The sequence below is a fragment of the Triplophysa rosa genome, linkage group LG3 (genome assembly GCF_024868665.1).
Source record: "Triplophysa rosa linkage group LG3, Trosa_1v2, whole genome shotgun sequence".
Taxonomy (NCBI): Eukaryota; Metazoa; Chordata; class Actinopteri; order Cypriniformes; family Nemacheilidae; genus Triplophysa; species Triplophysa rosa.
In genome coordinates, this window is record NC_079892.1 from 13,710,885 (window position 1) to 13,730,693 (window position 19,809).

The window sequence follows — 19,809 nt, forward strand, 5'->3', positions numbered from 1 at the left end:
ACAAACGAAGGCTAAAGCTGCAAACCTCCCTGAATTTGGCTGCATACTAGTCATGAATTTAAAACTGGCAAACATACACAGACAGCTTTTGACAATATTAACACATTGCCGATGTGGAATATGCTTTATCGAATTATTGTGTAGTCCTATAGTTTGCTTTATAATCGGAAGGAGAAAAAAAACGTTTACCAATCGCTTGATTCTCGAATGTCATTTAGAATGGAGTTAACATATCTTCATTTTCATTTCAATGAGAACACAAAGACCTCAAAAACGGCACAAATAAAAGTTGGAGGCACAGTGTTTTGCGCAAAGCTACATCACAGTAGCGGTACGGGAGAAACAATGATATAATAAATAATGGAGGGAAAGTCAAAATGAACTGTCATTTGCAACCCATTGTACTTTTATAAAGCAACACATTTATGAATGAAACAGGATATCAAGTGGGCTTTTCAAGAAGACCTGGAACCAGACCTAAACGTGGTTTCTATTTTGGAGAGCAAAGGTAGCCAATATTAGAGAGGATTTTCACCCTCAAGAGCTTTTCGATATCGCACCTGTTTCAAATCAAACATTATTGCTGTAACTTAAATTTGTGCACTACGACTTGGCAACATTTTAGAAAGTCTGCGTTACATAGAACAATAATCTCAAACACTTCCTCAATTGGTATTGGTGATCATTAACCAATAGGAGGTGTGGTCTTGGTGACATCATCAAAATATTAACGTAGTTTCCAAGGAAGACAAAATTAATACATTTTAGGAAGACGAAATGTATATTTTCGGAAAATTGTGCACAAATTAATTTGACAAAAAACATCAGGTGTGTGTGTTAAAGTACAACGGGGCAATTTACGCCGACTTTTTTTGTAATATTGAAGGATCGATAATACATGGGAATATAGTTGAAATAGCAGCCCACATAAACTACTCAAATGACAAATCAATAAATCAATTCAATAAAATCAGTTGTCAAAGTCAAAGCTATGAGAATAATCCACTGGAAACAATTCTAGAGTTTGTAAACACAGGCGACATTCTTAAAATTAGTACATGGTCTTATATACAACCGTCCCTAAAACAAAAGGCGAAATATATTCATCAGTGTTTAAATATTTTTAACGCATTTATATTAATATATTCAGTTTACATTATACTGGTTGATGATTTTCCAATGCAAGTAATGCTGCAGTCAAATACAAAAGTAGAGGAATTTTTCCTCGGATAAACATCTACGCTGCGTAGGGAAGAGCACTTGGAAGAGAGCTGCACAGCTAGATGAAGAGAATCGCGGTGACAATGAAACAAATGCTTACACATGGGCGTAAAATTGGCTGACAACTCAGAACAGACGCTGAAATTGAACTGAACCCAAAAATGAAGCCATTGTAAAGCCAATAAAATTGTTGTGTAAAAATGTGTGCGCATTATAAATAAATTAAGAGTAATTGATTATTAGAACGTTTACTCCGGACAGAGTACACATTTATGCAAATGAGCAGTGATGATTAAGAAAACTTGGAATCGCTGAAGCAAAAATTAGTCAAGAAGCAAAAAAATTGACCGTTCATTTGTTTTTTTGTCAATGTGAATTCTTTCAAGATTACTACTCTGATGACAATACCAAAAAACTGAAAGAGCACTTGCATGTCACGATGTTTGTCAAATACAGTCTGGATTTTACAAATAATGTTCCCAGGAAAAATAAATAACATATATTACATTGATTAAAAGATGACGAACGCAGCTAACGTAATCTAAAACTAATTCTAAATCACAAAAGCACAGGATTCTGGGTATAGATGAAATCAGAGGCACGCTCAGCTTGTTTCAGAGTACACGGGTGAATTTTCACATCATCGTATTCATCATCACCGTTTTCCGGTTACAAAAATAAATTAATTAAAAAGCTGATAAGAAAGGCTTAATATAATACAACCTGTATGTGCATGCCGCCGTAAACACACCTGTGCAGGTGCATGCAGGAGTGTGTGTGTGTGTGTGTGTCTGATGGTGGAAAAAATGAGTGCTATCAGGATGTCCATGACTGCATGTTGCGGAGCATGGCCTCGAAGCGCTCCATGTCGGGGGCCTGAGCGTGGGTCAGCTGATCCGTCAGGCGGCTGTAGAAGCTGAAGGATTTCAGCTCCAGCCAGATGAAGCCGAAGCGGTCGTCGTCAAACAGGACGAACAAACCTGGCGTGCGCTCCGGGCTCGTGAAGCCGTGGCCGGCGATCAGGCCGGTTCCGTAAAAACTGAAAGGTAAAAACTTTTTTAAATATTTTTTATATTTTAGAGGATCTGTTTAATATAATAATTTAATAAACAACATCTATAAGACAGAATCTATAATATTACGTATAATAAACAAAAAGCATGAAGGCATTTAAATAAAAAATATATATAATTTGTGACAAATCAGTAATGTTTAGGGATGCACCGATATGTACATTTTGGCCGATAATGATAACCGATAATTCTCTAACATTGGAAGCCGATAACCGATATATTGGCCGATATACAGTATCTAAATATTAATATAAAATTCCCTAAGACTGAAACAAAAGGCAGAAAGTGGACAACTGCTTTTATTTGAAAACATATATATATATATTTATCCTTTTACTATTCTGTTGTCCTCTACTCTATAGTTATTAATGTTTATTACAGAAACTATGACACTAGCACACTCACCACATCTTACAGGTTCGAGGGTACACTTCATTACGGGCCATGACTCCCAGAGGCAGCACAAACGGTTGTGTTTGAGGTGTGTCACTGCACTCAGCCGCTACTGCCCCGGCGCTCTCCTCTACAGCAGGGGGAGCTGAATCTGAGCCCTCTGCATCCTGAGACGGGCTCGCCTCTGCACCCTCTGGCGGAGTGTCCCGGTCCTGTGAACCCCTCTGGGCTTCCTCGTGCACCCCCATCACCAGCCGTGAGAGCTCGTCCATGTTCTTCTGGTGCTCCAAGTCTGGCAGACGCAGCGGGCGGTTCAGGTCTATTTCTAAGGTCAGCTGACCTGCCGGTACGTTAGGATCACCCTATAAAAGTCATAACGAATCAGAACAATATATATGAAATAGTTCAAAGTTTACAATACAAATGTAGGATTGAAGATGTAATATATGTTATTTTATATCTTTACGGTGATTTTTTTCGACAATATTACTCACAGTAAGTTTGGTGGCTTTGGCCTTGGAGCCATGGAAGCTTAGCATTATAATCTCCAGGCCGTGACTTCCATACGTCCCTTTGAAGAGACCCGGCCGTAGGAGATCTGAGGGGAGGTACGGGGGCAGATAAATCCGCCGATACGTCAGGCAATTACTAAAACCAGAAAACGACATTCAAACACACAAGAGTTCAGTTAGCACTGCAGAAAAATGACAGTAGCGTTGTGCAAATCTCAAAAAAGATGTCATGTTAGCATGTTGCTAAGCTAATTCTATGATTAGCATAATGCACAATGATGACCAGTGTTGGGTGTAACTAGTTACTAAGTAATTAGTTACTGCAATTTAATTACTCTTCCCTTGAAAAAGTAAAGTAAGGGATTACTCTTATTTTTCTGTGATTTAATTACAGTTACTTTTGATGTAATTAAACTAAATACTTTGTGTAATGTGTGTGCAATAGTGGAATTGACATCAAAATTCAAAGTCTAACTTTAAAATCCTTGCTTTAATGTATAATTCTCACATTTGTAATACTTTGGTCAGTTAATAATACTACTTTATGTAGTTTAATATTATTTGATTGAATGAATTAAGAGAGCAGTTCATGTCTATCCTTAAATCACTTAACTAATCAAGGTTGATATAGGATATATAAAGTAATTAGTAATAAATAACTAAATACTTTTTGGAGAGAGTAATTTGTACAGTAATCTAATTACACTATTGAATATGTAATTAGTAACTAGTAATTAATTACTTTTTCAGAGTAACTTACCCAACACTGATGATGACACATTTGGTTAAGTAGTCCATTTTGATGTGATTTACATACTTTTTCGTATATAAAAATATATTTTATCCTAAACCCATCACAAGGCATTCTGGGATTGCACTGTCTGCATCATAACGTTGCAGTTTAAGAATGTGCAGCTCAATTGGTTTTGTTTGTTTGGAGTTTTTAATGTTTATGTTTTCTCTGTAGACAGATTCAGCAGCAACAAGATAAACAAACATTATTTGGCACGAACTTCAATTCCAGTAGACATCTGCTAAGATTAAGCTTTAAGTCATTTCAACTGATTGTTTCAAATACTGACCAGTGATGAATTGCTGTAACTTCTAAAAATAAGTTGAAATTGCTCATTTGGATTAGTAGAATTAATGTAAAAACATTTGTTTGTACTTGAACATTGACAGTATTGCCGCCAAAAAATGTAGTGTAGAGAATATTTGATTTGGTAACCTTTTACTTGTAAATATAAAGTACTCAAAACATATAATAAAGACACGATTCATGAATTACACAACGTAGTTATTTAAAAGTATTGACATATAAATGAGTCATAAAGCTCATTTGACTGTTCATCTAGAAGACTCACTCATATTGGCTGGTGTAAATGAACTTCATGAGGATCAACTCCTGCATGTGCTCGTGAAAAATATCCTCCAATGTTCTTCCCCATTCCTCCTCCAACCATGTCCTGAACTCCTACATACAGAAGACCTGGAGCTCAGTGTGCATCCAAACATTGCTTTGCCATCTATAAAGGACTGAAATGCAAATCGTTGGGAAGTTTCTACCTCTTGTCTGCCCCCAGGCATACGATGGTGGTCTGTCTGGTTGCACTTGGTGGAAAACTCATCTTTCTTCACAGTCTGAGGAACAAAAGTTGCAATCTCTTGAATTATTTTTGCAAGTCGCTTAGGATAAAAGTGTCTGCTAAATGTCATTATGACGTCAAGTCATGATTTAAGGTGATGTTGACTAAAGTCAAGGTTTCGTTTACCTGAATATCTCCTTTATGAGGGCCTTTGTGACCGTACATACATTCTACCGTGGCTTTGTTTTTCTCCCACATGTGGATGCGGAAAAGGGGCCGTCTGCGCATCGGGTCCTCCACACGGGGGTCATGGGGTGGCAGATACATCCAGCCAATGATGAACAGCCCGTCAACCTAAAAGGTTTTTATCAGAAGATGAGAAGATGGAATGATTGAAACAATGAAATGATCAAATGTTGGTATCTGTGATACATATATATTGTATAATTACCGTATTTGATATAAAGCTGCACTCAGTAACGTTTTTGTGACCAAAAATATGTAATCCAAACAAAATATGATTTTGGTGTCGTTTAACTTTAACCTCGTAAAGTCACCTGCAATTCTATGTTTCAACCAGAGATGGCGAGAGAATCAAGGTTTACGGATTTAATCTTTTTGTAACTGAAAAAATAGATACATGAGGATACACAAACGGCTGTTGGGTAAATATTCATTTGTGTACTATCAGTAACATTTTCTAGGTACAACAATATCTTTAGTACTTTTCTGGATCTTGACAACAACTATAACCATGATGTCTCTGAGGAGGCCTGGAAATCTCTCAGATGTCACCTAAAATATCTTTAATTCTGTTCCGAAGATGCCGGGAGGTCTTAAAACATGTTGAACGTCATGTGGGTGAATAAAAAATAACACAATTTTGATTTTGAGATTAACTTTTTCTTTACGTGATTTAAGACTATAATGAATCAGTAGCTTTTGTCAATAACGCAGGATCTTACCACCACATTCAATAATCCTCCATAGGGGCCGATATCAGGCTGCCAGAGACCAAGGATGTGTCTGTATGGATGTAGCACTGAAAAACACATGTAATATATGCATTTAAAATGCTAATGCAGCAGCAACATCCCTAACACAACCGCAGAAAAATAAAACTGTATATGAGATGAGATTCAAATCATGGCGCACAAATTCGTGAATGCATATTAGTGCGAGTGTATGGATCTTATAGGCCATGCAACAACTTTTATCATAAATAAACCAAACAGAATTCTGGGAGTTCATAAATTTCTATGTTCAATTGCTAATTAAATAATAAAGGGTTCATCTCACATAATCAGTTCATGTAAGCGCTGCTGATTTCTTTTGCACCCCAACTGACCTGTGAATATCACACACGCATGCAAGACACACAGCCGTGCACAGCGCTCGGCAGAAGTTGCCCTCGTGCTGCTCCCAGATCAGTTTTTTCAAGTCCTCCCAAAAATGTAAGGATTCATCCCAATCCGCATACTATTCGTTAGTATGCCAGATTGCGTGAATAGTATGAGATTAGGATGCACAATTGAAGAAAATTAACAATTCATTTGTTTGGTGATAAGACACATTTGTGACTAAATTCGATAACATTTCACAAACAAATGACTAATAAACCGATAGCAAATTGCGAAAAAGTTGATTTTTAGGTTTAACTGTGCAGAATAAAATTCTAACATAAAATTAACCAGGGCTGTTCAACGATTAATTGCGGTTTATTGCATCCAGAATAAAAGTTACATAATATATGTCTGTGTACTGTATACAATGTCTTGTATTTATAAACACATACACACTGTATACATGCATATATTTAAGAAAAATAGAAAATATAAACCGAATAAGTGTTTATACAATTTAAAAATGATATATAAATATAAACATATACATGTAAATATTTCCTAAATATATACATTTGTGTGTTTTTATATACAAAATAAATATGCACAGTACACAGACATATATTATGTAAACACAAACGTTGAGAAATATGTAGTAAAATATGCCTACGGTGTGACAGCAAAAATTTAGAAAACAAACTGTTAATAATATATCATTTTATTATTTCTCATTATTCATATTTATAAATATGAATAATGATTGAAAAATGTATTATTGAAAAGAGATTTATCTTCATTGTTAGTTTTTTCTAAATTTTTGCTGCCACATCATAGGACACGTGCAGTTTATTTGTCAACTACCCAAATAAATACATTTTTCGGTCACAAATATGTGATAATACAACAAACATTTTATTAAATGGTTAAAAATACGATTATTAAAATGGGTCCGATATTAAAACACATATGACAGGGATGAGTAGGAATGACCCATCAATGAACTTTTGATTCCTGGTGATACAGTAACACCCCTTAAAAGTGAAACTGTCTTGAGATCAGCAGCTGAGCATCTCCGACCGGCAACTTTCACAGGCAGCGATCTGATTCTTCCACCACACGCGCATACAGTACATACAGTGTGTGTACACGTCCCGATAGTCCATGTGCTCATAATCGGGGAGGAGCTTCATAAAGCGCCCTGACTTCACCTGCGGGTTCACACCTGGAGAGGTACACAGGTGGGTGTGCCACAGGAAGAGAAGAGAGGCAAAACAGCACAACAGCTGACCACACAACGTGGATTTACACTGCGTGTGCTGCTGTCAATTGTCAAGAACTACAAACAGTAGGGGTGTAAACATTCGAGAATACCTTTTAAACCAACTGAATTATATACAAACAACACTTGAATTGATGCATTACGTAATAAATAATGAAACAAAAATAGGACACTAGCATTATTAGTTTGCCTTTGTTTGTTTAAAGTCTGGGTAAAGAGAATTCTGAGAATTGTTTCTAAACACATTATAGATGTTAGAAATGTATTGCTGAAACACATTACAAAGACTCGGAAGTATGTAGTACCGAATTGTGGAGTTAAACCGTTAAACAGTTTTTCACCAATTCTCTTTTCAGGAATTTTTGGGCGGGGCTAAAACGGGGGATCGATGACGCAATGGAGCGTCCGAGAATGCATGGCTCCTCCCCTATCAGTAGAGCGCCTAGCATCAGGTGTCTGCTCAAACACCAGCTCAGGGTTGTAAGCTCTCACGCACACGCTTTCAGGCTCTCACTCTGCCCAACTAAACAAATGTCTCACGCCAAATAACAGACAATCCACCCGGCTGGTTCGCTATCAGCAATTTCAGCATCTACCTTATAAGCTCAAGAGAGAACCACTACAAATAGACAAAGCTGTCTGTGTTCACACTGGATTTCTTTTTTGAAACTGCTAGCGTCTGTTTTACATTATAATCGTATGGAGTAAACCGTGTTTTTTAAAAAAGTCCTGAGCGCTTTTTTTTAAAACGCCAGCACCAGCGTCTTTTTCTGCAGCTCGAGTGTCTTTTGAGTTTGGAAAAAAGTTCAACTTTTCTGAAAAAACATTTTTCACATCTAACTAAAGACAGAGACCTGTCGTTTCCATAACAACATGCGAGGAACGTGATTGGTCGAGAAGGCTCAAGCTCGAAAAAATAAAATGGCAGCCGAAACGCCTGTCGGAGCATAGTTTTGTATAAATGTAGGTTTAATTTCACTTTCAATAACTTCTGATTGCATTTCTATAGTGAAATTAGTATTGTAGTTGTTAAATATGTGATTGATTATAGCAAAGACGCTCTCTGTTTATAATCCAAATAGACTTCAGTTACGCTGCCTATGAAGCCTGTCTCTCTAAGCTGCCTCCGTGCACAAATGCTATCTTTGAACATTGCCGGCTGCTATTTGTAACCACAACGCGCTCTGGGTTCGGGCTTATACCGGGCCCGGAGCCTTCTCCCCGGACATGGGGAGAGTACTCCGTGTTCGGAAGAAACTGCAGGGCTCGGAGCCCTCTCTCCGGACAGCACATACACAGACACACATACCTTTTAACCTGCTCGTGAATTATATATTGATGAATATCGCGCGTGTATGAATTCAAATCCTCCCAAAAAACGTATTCACACAATTCACATATAGCCTATTGGGCTGGGGACTCAGGTTGAGCGCTTCGAGTGGGCGTGGCTTCAGCGCCAACAGCGGACACGCCCCGAGCGTTTAAGAGCAGAGAGTCCAGCTTATTTTTCCAAGATTTTGAGAACTTATTTTATTTACTTGGATGTTTTTTTCTCCTTTAAAATTTGGCTGGGTGGTTAATAACACACTTTTCTGTTGTGTGACAAATTCCGAACACATATTTCAATGTCACTTTACTCGGACTTTAAACCAATGATACTAACTTCCTGTACAAATAAAACAGACCAGACCAGTGTCACAGAAAGCTAAAGTGAACGTGAAAAATGGCATCAATGGCGATTAAAGGGATAGTTCACCCAAATTGATCATTGTGTCATCAGTTACCCACCTTCATTGTTGTTTTACCAGTATGACTTTTCATATTCCTGTTTTGGTTACTTTCTTTAAGGTTGTCACGGTTACATAAACATATGTTACGATACTATACCTTATGAAATATCATGATACCAAGTAATATTGCGATGCTGTGTCATGTTCATAATTAAAATCTACAAAATAGACCAAAATTCCTTACTACACAGATCTAAATGAAACATGTTGTATTTATTTAGTGAACTGTATTATACTGCACACTACAATATTTGTAGTATTAACTGTAGTAATTGGACAAGTTTTTGCAAAAACTGTAGTATACTATGATATTTACTGTGGTAAGATTTAAAAACACTAGTGTCTAGTAATTTTAGCAACGTTCACTGTAGTAACTACTAAATATTTTTTTTAACATTGGAACTAATTCAATCAATGTGCGACACATTGCATTTATAGCAATGCTTATAAAGGAAAATGTTAGGCTTACTTTAAATGTGACTAAAACAAACAAACAAAAAACCTTAGCTTTGTATACTGTGGTAGGCTATACAGTATGAGACCAGTTTTATTGCACTTATGCTTTTTGTTGTCCTTATGTTGTTCCAATTGCTTCCATTGTTTACCTCATTTGTAAGTCGCTTTAGATAAAAGCGTATGCTAAATGACTAAATGTAAATGTAAAACGGCCAGTATGTGGCGGCAATTTTTTGTGTCAGTGAATCATTCAACCAACTCATTCAAAACAGCCGATTCGTTCAAAAACGAAGCAAGTGTCTTGATGAATGACACACTGAATCATTATCTCGTCCGAGTGGTTCAAAACACGGATTCATTTAGGAGAGAAACACCGCAAAATGACAGATGAGAGTGTTCAAATGAACGTTAATGCGCCAATGCAAAGTTGGCTACGGCACTACGGTTTAAAAAACAGAGCGGCATCGTGGGAATTTTGAAGCTTTAGCATCACGATGCTACCGTAGCAGCGGTACAATAAAATAAAAATCCATGGGGGAAAACGCCTTCTCTCTGCGCTCAAGCATATACAGAACAGGTGTAAATGAAAGGGGTGTGATTAACATTTTAAATGTTCTCTGATTTGATTGGTTGGTTGAATAAATACCCATCCTGTTTGAAAACTGTCATTTACTTTTTTTAATACCATCTAGCAATATAGTTGCACAGAAAAACACGCTTCACTTCAATTCAGAGGGAATGACATGGTCAGTGACTTTGTGATTACTGTAACTTAAAATGACTTACTTTTAACATAAAGCTCTCGGCTTGACATACCCACAATCTCCATCTTCCGCAGGTCATCTTTCATACCGAATTCTAAAAGAAGACAAAAACCAGTGACAAACGGCTACACAATACAGACCAAAAAATATCCTACATCTAAACAACTTTAAAACACATGCACTGGTCTATTTTGTTTACAGTTGCGCATCTTGAGTAAACAGGTTGGAATGCCTTCTTTTCCTTTTGAGATATTTTTGAAGGTGATCAAAATAAGCTAAAACCATGTCTGTGAAACCGGGCATAGTTTTAGCTATTCTCGTGTCAGAACGTGCATAGAGGCTACAGATATGTAAATGTGGTTATACACAAACTGTATCAGTCATGAACCAGAAGTTTAAAAACACACAAGCTATAAGTGACATCACTAAAACAGCTAAGGTACAGCTGCATAAAGAGATGATGTCATCACAACACAATGCCATCAATGTCTTCAAATGACAGTAATTTTATTTTATAATGTACAGTATATATAAAAAACATATTTACGTCATTATATTACAGTGTGGTACTGTTTCTCGAAGAGTAACGTAGGGGGCTAAAAAAATTGTAGAAATTGCTGTTTTATCGAACAGTTAACTTCTGGTTTGTGTTTGGTTATAATATAACACTTTATTTTATATTAATATTAACTAGTATTCATGTTTTATTGTATATTATGAATTGTAGGAATCCTCAACAGTTATTGATTCGTTGCGGAGGTCTACCGGAAGTTACGTTCGGGCCACATAACGTTTGTATTGTTGCCACTGAAACCGTCTATTAAATATTATATATATATATATATACTGTATATATATTACATGCTGGAAATGACACTTTCAAATTCTCTGCTGTTAAAACGATTATTGTTCTAAGGTTATATTGCCCGACATGTTTTACATTTTCTCAATAAATCCTCTTAATTAAAACGAGGACACATTTGGCCATGTTAAACAGATGGTTAAACAGATGGTCGTTGTGTATTAACTGTGGGAATTACGATAAAAGCTGAGCCCCCTCGCAAGGTCACTTAAAATGTATTTGAGCTAATTTAAACACGTTGCCACGTTTTAACAGCTTGAATTATGAATACGAATCTCCAAATCTCATTCATATGCAATACAAGTTATGTTCAGGAGTTACTTATTCATTTGAATGTTAATAATTCACCTGCAACATTCACCAAAACGGCAACTGTTTTCAGAACCCTAGTAAGCTATACCCACATTGACAGCCGCTTTAAATTCGGGTGCCTATGTTGCCCATAGTGTTGCCTATAGTGTTGTCTATGTAGGAGGCACGCGCGGTTTGGAACCTCGGCCTTGTTCGAGCTGTCACCGCACACACAGACCCGCGCAGCTTTTTGTCCTACTGTAATCCATTGATATACATTTCTGTATATATTGTCCTATACTGACTGTATAAGGCACTAATGTAAACACAGACATGTCATGTCATTACCCTCTGTACATCTCCTCCTCCAGATTGTTTCCGTGTTCAGGATCTGCCTGAATTTCTTGCACACCAGCGCCAGATTCGGCAGCGACGTGCCCGGTAAAGACGAGAAGATCTCCACTAAAATCTCCGGGGGCAAATCCAGCAGCGACTGCGGATGAGGCGGCCCCGCAGAGGCCTCGAGTCCACCGACCCCACCGCTAGGCCCCGCACCGCGGGTCTTATGACAGCTGCTCCCATCGGGGTCGTCTTTCAGTTTGCCCACGACCCTCTCGTCTTCCTCCTCGTCCATGTCCATCTCCGAGTCGCTCTCTCGGTCCGCCTGGCTGTGCCTCTGCCGCCGCCTGCACCGGCGAGACTGACCCACTCCACATAGCCTGGCACACACCGCCATCCGTAGCAACATTACATCATCACCGTACACCGCTGTGACACCTGCAGTGCCCCTCTGTGGTGCGCATTACGTGACCGGGCGTCTGCTCGTGATGTAATCACGTGACGCCATTTGGCCGCACCATGTACGTTTGACGTAAACCTTACGGAAGAATACGAATCGGTACAAATTCGTGTGATAGATTGTGTCAGGTATTACGTCTGGCAGCAGAATATGTTAACTATGTAAAAACACATTTTAAACCTTAAAATATATATTTGCCTTATTATTTTCGTCTCAAACACCGCCCCCTGAGGACATCTGCTGGTCACATGTGTAATTGCAACCAAAAGGTGCTAGGAGACAGCAGTATATTTAAATAACGTGAAATTTACTATTTTAGAATTTTTTTGAAGGACAATGAACAAGCAACCTTTTAAAATATTTAATCGGCTAAATATTAAACACACATGACATGTTTTAAAATAAGCTTTTATTAGCTTAATAGGTCGTGGGGGTACAATTAATAAATGGCAAAATATATGAATCAAAATCATATAAAATGACATGAAATGTTTTTCCAAACCATATCCACTCTTGCCTGTTTTTATTTTATTTTAAACCATAAGAGACTACGTGTTTTGCTTTTTTTTTTAAGTATATTTGGGAGTATAAACAAAAATGAATTAAAAAAAGTCTAATAATTTAAATACCACTTTGTAATATCTGATTACTGCAATGCAATAAAATAAAACATTTGAATACGCTAAATATGTACACTGGAGTTTGTAGTTGTAAACATATTATTTCCTGTAGGGGGAGGTTGTCGCATGACGTCTGGTAATACTTCAGCTCCCTTTGTCTTACTAAATTGTAAATTATAATTGTCCTTAAACTCTGCAGATGCTCGTTTATTATTAAATATATTTGTTTATTGATGTATAAAATAGAATAAAGCCGTTGGACAATTATTAGAACATTGCAGTACCAACGGGACTTTTAATTTGTATAGACACGTCAGCGACGAGAAACGTGACACTAATCGCAGGACTAATTTAGCAATTTTCTGCCATTTAATTTAAAAGCTAGAATCATTATTAGAAAAAATATAACAAAATTAACTTGTTTAATTTTTTCAATCTTTTATCTGTTAATCGCGTTGTTACAAACATATGAACTTCCGTTTCCATAGCAACGGGTATTTACTTCCGATACATCTTTTGTTTAAGTTTGCGTAGTTCTTGTATATTGTTATTATGATAATTTCTCACGTCTGCTGTCTTAATGCTGTTTTTCAGGCTGAAGTCGAGGACACTTTAAAGAGAATTCAGAGGCATACGGGTGTTATTGGCACAATAGTCGTTAACACAGAAGGTATCCTGCATTTACTATGGTTTACTGTATAGGCTTATGCATACTAGCTCTACACCATTTTACTACCCTCATATCTGTAGTGTAGGCTATAGTTTGTTTTGTGTTTTGCTTTCTGTTGTGTTTAGCTATTTAGATATAAAATATACCACAGACAACTGTAGTTACTAAGCTTTTCAGGGTGTGCACATTCGGATAGATCTGTAACAGATCTACCTGATATGAATATATGTTTGTTTGGATTTGTTGTGTGTTTTTAGGTGTTCCCATCAGAACTACACTGGACAACTCGACCACAGTGCAGTATGCAGGACTGCTGCATCAGCTGACTATGAAAGCCAGGAGTACAGTCAGAGACATCGACCCTCAGAATGACCTGACATTTCTGCGCATCAGATCCAAGAAACATGAGATCATGGTGGCGCCAGGTAGGTCTCCGCATTATCAGATGCCTCTTGCTTTTCAGTCTTGCTGTTAAAAACATATGAAGCTCCCACCTTTCTCCTGTTTTTTTTTTCTTTCTCACAGATAAAGAATACCTGTTGATTGTCATCCAGAGCCCAAATGAATAGTTTATTGCAATGAAACGAGAACAGACGTTTTTTGTTCTCATGTGCATACTAAATGTGAAATTGTTTTGAACATGCTCCTGAACATTTTCTGTTGTTGTTTGTTTGTCTTGTGTATACACCGTTTAAAATAATAGACCACAACATTGCTGTTATTAAATTATTTGCACAATAAAGATTGATTTTGCAATGTTATTCAGTCATAATGTTATGGATAGAATATTTTAATATAATACACAATTTAAAAACGTTCTTAAACTGGCTTAAGTTTTTGAATTAAATGAAATGACAAGTCACTTGAATATAAATAAGATTAAATGCCTAAAAAAATCTAGTATAACTGAATTAACTTGAAATTGGTTATTTTGTTGAGTTAAAGTAACGGAAAACATCGTATTAACATGACTTATTGAGCAAAACATTTTCATCGGTGTACTTTAAAATTTTATTTATGCTTTATGACAGTTTGATGATTTGATAGATTTGTTTTTTACAATATGGCTGAATTTGTTGTTTTTATGCATGCTGCATATGCATGTGTAATTCATATAATGTCCAACAGAGAGCAGTATCTCATTCAGAATCTGCAGATGCACTATTTGGTTTCTCTCAAAAAATGCTGGTTTAACAAGGGGTGACAGCAGCAATCTGGTTTATTATGCACTTTTGTTAGCACCAGGGTAATGGGGCCTGTATGCGTTTGCCTGTTGTTAAACCGATTTGTTTCATCAGCAAATTAAAACACACATTTAATACAGTAGAAAAATTCTGGATAAATAAGATGTCTGGTACAGTTTGGCCAGTGTGGTTCATACAGAATGCTGAAATGACACAACCCCCAGAACCTTTGAATGAGTTCATGCTATTGAGCTGATTTGCTTGTTGTTTTGTGTTTCAGTGGCCCGTGTGTATTTGCCTGCGGGTGAATGTTGTCTTTTGAAAGGAACAATGTAGCCAGAACATTTGTGCTCTAATTATTCTTTTCCTCTTCTGCCTCGAGCTTCTTCTGGTATCTGGATCTGGCGCATGTTAAATTGATGACCCACTGCATTTTTCAAAGCAATAAAGTCATAAATGTCACATTCTGTAAAAAGAACTATAGACGCAAACAAATAAGACCATCAAAATAAACACATGCATGAGAAACAGCGGAGTCATGAAGCGGCCTCGTGTCCTTGTACTTGCACAATTAAAGTCAAATTATAGTAAGCTGAAATGTCAAAATGTTGCCATAATATGATAAATCCAGGGCTGGGTCAGGGGGGCAGTGCTCCTTCAGATTTTTCTTGGGCCGCTTCAAAAATATCCGGCTGACAAGTAAAATATTTTAAAATACTTATTATTTCATTCTTTATAAATACTTATTTGTATGATATATTAAATAATGATATGTCAATTTAATCACAGAAAATGTAAAAATTATGCATGCAAAGAACTATGATTATATACCTAACCAACCATTGCCCCCCAGTCAAGCCATCTTAATACCGGGCCTGGATAAATCTATATTTATTTAATTGTAGGGTCGTGTTTTTGATGATATTTTTTAAAAACACTGTCAGAAAAAAGGTACTGTAAAGGCAATTGTATTCTTTAAGGGATCAAAACATTTAACTGTACATATATAGTTCAATGTACACAATACTGTACAGTAGGTCTTTGGGGTACACGTACGTACTCAACATTTTATGTTTTCTGTTGAGGTACACACCAATATTACCCTTTGAAACGTTTCTGTTTACCCAGTCATCATCCCCTGCAGTCGCATACCTGGAGTGTGTTTGCTGAAATGTGAAACCCTAAAATGATACCGAGAGGAGGGTCTGGTAATCACCTGCTCGAATGAGCCTCGTTTGAGTTTCTCACTGCTGGACTGACCTCTGTTCGGCTTCCATCTGCTCTCTGCTTTACATGCCCAGCGCTGCCAATTGGCACTCTCAGCATGGGGCAAGAAGCCAGCAGGTGGGTACAGATCTGATGTTCTGAGACCAGCTCTCGTGCCGAGCCCTGTGAAAGAGTATCTCACCGCTAGATAATTACACAGAATAAATGATTGGGTCAATAGTGGCGTATTAAGGTGGAGACCATGGTGACTGTGGGGTTTTAGTGGGGGGCAGTGAGTTAAATACCGGCAGTGCATGATGGTTTTCTATTGCTCTTTATTTAAATAATACTTTTATTGTTTTTTTATGTATCACAGATGCAACAGATGATGTTTTTGTGATGTCATAATGTACTGTATCAGTAGGAGTGTCAACCAACCACTAGGGGGCCTTAACAAACATCCAATGGGGCCTAAAGAAGATTTAAGATGATTTAAAATATGACACAAAACAAAAAATAAAAAGGAAGACATTTCATACATCTTTTTAAAGCTCCAGACTTTTATTAGGTTCAAACTGTGAGTGCTGGGACAGACTTCAAATGTTGTGGACAGCGGGGGGCCTTGAAATCAAAAAGGTTGAGATCCACTGGTGTAGACTTTAAAAGCCGTCAGAAAGTTACCAGGGGTTTTATGATTTAATAGACTTTCACAAGGGGCTTTGTATCTCAGTCTTTTTCATTTTCACAATTCAGTATCTATAATGAAGTACCCACCCCTCTTCATTACTCCGATCTCATTTGCAAAGTTGGTTTTTAAAGGGATTGTTCACCCGAAATGAAAATTCTTCCTTCATTTATTCATCCTAATGTCATTTCAAAACGGTATGACTTTCATTCTTTTGATGAACACAAAAGAAGATATTTTGAACAATGTTGGTAACCGAACAACACTGACCCCCATTGACTTCCATTGTATGGACACAAAACCACTGAGACATTTTTCAAAATATCTTCTTTTGTGTTCCACAGAAGAAATAATCATATACAGGTTTTAAACTACATGAGGGTGACCCATTAACATCCTAACAACCACCTAGCAACGCCCTAGCAACCGTACAGCATGACACTAAATCTAGTTATAACCACACTGTCATTTCAACCAGCGAAATAAGTGAACAAACAAACATTAAGTCCAACAACAATCACACTTTTGTTGACTGGTGTAGGATTCAGCAGCAGCTCTTGTGTGATGAGTTTATAGCAGCCACTAATCTGACAGCTGTTATGAGAACAGGTGATAGTCTACACCCCGCAGGACACACTAGACCCCTTATCTAACAGTGCTCTTACAGGATTAAAGCTTTTGTTTGGTCAGTGGAATATATGATGTGGCTTGGGTGGGGCCATGTTTTAATGTGTATCCTAAACATGCACACTCGGCTTTGTTTGATTTTATTGTAACATGGAGAAAGTTTTGTGTTCTTTAGAAATATTAAATTTCAAATGTATATCATATATATATAATATTTTTATTTTCGATTAATCATTTAGTGCATTTATTTTTATTCTAATTATTTATTTATTGGGTAATGGAAAATCATGGTCATTTTGATATAAGCATAGTGTTGATTAATTTAAATTGTACTCCAAGGTACTTACAACAATACCATAGTACTATTAGGGTATCATATATATGAAGACTTCAGATGCAAAAACCCTCTAAATCCGTCAGCGACTTCTCGTTTAAATGAGCCATCTATTAATCGGTCGGTCGATCGATCGGTCTGTCGGTCGGTCTGTCTGTGTATATATATATATATATATATATATATATATATATATATTACATATTACATAAAACAAATAATCCTATAGATCATAATCCTACGGAAAACGTAAACAATGATGGTCTAGACGAACTTCCTGTTTCTGTTAGCACAATACAAAAGTTGGACAAAATATAACCAACAGAACATTTATAGTTGAATAAAAATGTTAAATGAATATCTTTAAGATTTAATTATATATGTAATATTTAAAAGGAAAAAAAAATTTTAAACAGAAGTGCTGCTGGACTCGTGTTTACACCTTGCGAAGTGATCTATAGTGTATGGTATGGTGTACCTATACTGTACTGTTTGTACATGTACACTGTTTTTATTTTGCAAATTTTTGAATAACAGAAAAAGACAGCAAATTTACAAGAAAACACTTTATTTTACATTATTTTACTGGTGCCCCAGCTGCCGTAAAATAACAGTGTTTACAGGATTTTAAAGTGTAAGTGTTTATTTACAACAAAGTTCTGTGATTGTAGTAGATGGTAAAACCATGATACTTTGATATACTATGGTGCCATGTCCAAAAACCATATTAGTATCAATGTAAAGTTGTCTGTTACTCGGCTTCCCACTTGAAACTGAATTTCTGTGTATTTTTATAATTACAAACAGTGTTTTAATGCCCATCCACTTTATTACACCTACTATACATTATTCCCTGCTGAGCCGGCACTCTTCCATACTCACCAACTGTCTAACAGTTATCATGTTTATACTTTCACAGTCTGTCTAACAGCTGTCATGTTTACTTACATCTCATCCAACTTACAGTTTCTTTAAACAGTCTCTTTATAGTCATTACTAACCATATGGACCTTAGCAAGGCTGATCTAGGAAATCAAAACATAGCCATTAGTGACCTGCAAAGTTAAATATAGACTAAATGCACATATTTTCATCACACGCAGTTTATATGGTTATATTGCACCTGATTATAATTTGTTAGTTTCATGCCTTATGCCTTATAAAAATATAATTTTACAGAATTTTCTGTTATTTTTATAGATTTTACACGTAAAATGTAGAAAAAATAACAGATTAACAGATTTTTGCGTGTATTTTTGAAATACATACAAACGTAAAATTACAGAAAAAGACTACAAATTTACAAGAAAAACAGGGGAAATGTTATTTTACAGTTTATTTCTGGCGCCCTAGACAGAAATGCTAGAAAATGTAAGTTTTTTTTAACAAGATTACTTTTTACAGTTTATTTTTGAAATACGGTCAAAAACTGTAAAATTACAGAAAATGACAACAAATTTACAAGAAAAACGGGGAAAACTGTTTGTTTCATCATGAGACATATTATGAGGTTATCAACTGTAGAGAAACATTCATGGTGTAATAAGGTTTGTCACATACTGTCATGATTCTGCCGCATCATGTCATATTTCTCGTGGTCTAGTGGCAGGATCATGACAGAACCCCATGTTTCATGTGGAGGGGGTAATTTTGGCCCTTGTGGCCTTCCATACATCCTCTCCGATCTCGTCTCTGTTCCTGCCCTCTCGTCTCCTCGTTATTGCTCGTTTATTGTTTCATGCCCTTCACCTGTTCCCTCTTGATTTATCCCCTTTATAATGCCCTTGGGTTTTCTGTCCTGTGCTGGTTCATTGTTATTTGTATGGTGAGTTCCTGTTCTGTGTCCAGTCCAGTCCAGTCTAGTCCAGTTAATTGTAGTCCTTGTTAATGTTATCTTCAGTCTGGTTTCAGTGTAGGTAGTCTTAGTCCTGTATTGTCATGTTGTGATATTCCCTTGTTTTATTATGTTACCCCCTCGTGGGTTTTTGTTTTGTCTTTTATTAAAATGTCTTGTTAACCCCTTACCCGCTGTCTGCGACTGGGTCCTCTTTATCCCTGTATTTCACCTTCCCCCCGGTCCGTGACACATACTGTATATTTCAAACTTTACTATA

At 36.7% G+C, this 19,809-nt stretch overlaps 2 protein-coding genes across 3 annotated transcripts; one reads left to right on the forward strand and one right to left on the reverse strand.

Annotated features, from left to right (window-relative positions):
* Positions 1-96: 96 nt before the first annotated feature.
* fbxo31 (F-box protein 31) lies at positions 97-12,412 on the reverse strand. 2 transcript variants are annotated; one of them, XM_057329261.1, is made up of 10 exons: positions 11,919-12,412; positions 10,440-10,511; positions 7,264-7,350; positions 5,751-5,827; positions 4,972-5,139; positions 4,766-4,840; positions 4,564-4,673; positions 3,182-3,335; positions 2,700-3,049; positions 97-2,260 (listed from the first exon to the last, which is right to left on the reverse strand). In XM_057329261.1, the coding sequence occupies exons 1-10, from the start codon at positions 12,316-12,318 to the stop codon at positions 2,038-2,040; spliced, it is 1,716 nt and encodes a 571-aa protein (XP_057185244.1). In that variant the 5' UTR covers positions 12,319-12,412; the 3' UTR covers positions 97-2,037. The 2 variants fall into 2 exon arrangements, with proteins under 2 accessions (XP_057185244.1, XP_057185245.1); XM_057329262.1 differs by lacking the exon at positions 7,264-7,350 and having other exon boundaries at positions 11,919-12,411.
* A 1,096-nt stretch (positions 12,413-13,508) lies between these two features.
* dynlrb2 (dynein light chain roadblock-type 2) lies at positions 13,509-15,356 on the forward strand. Its single transcript, XM_057329990.1, has 3 exons — positions 13,509-13,659; positions 13,917-14,084; positions 14,185-15,356. The coding sequence occupies exons 1-3, from the start codon at positions 13,542-13,544 to the stop codon at positions 14,226-14,228; spliced, it is 330 nt and encodes a 109-aa protein (XP_057185973.1). The 5' UTR covers positions 13,509-13,541; the 3' UTR covers positions 14,229-15,356.
* Positions 15,357-19,809: the final 4,453 nt, after the last annotated feature.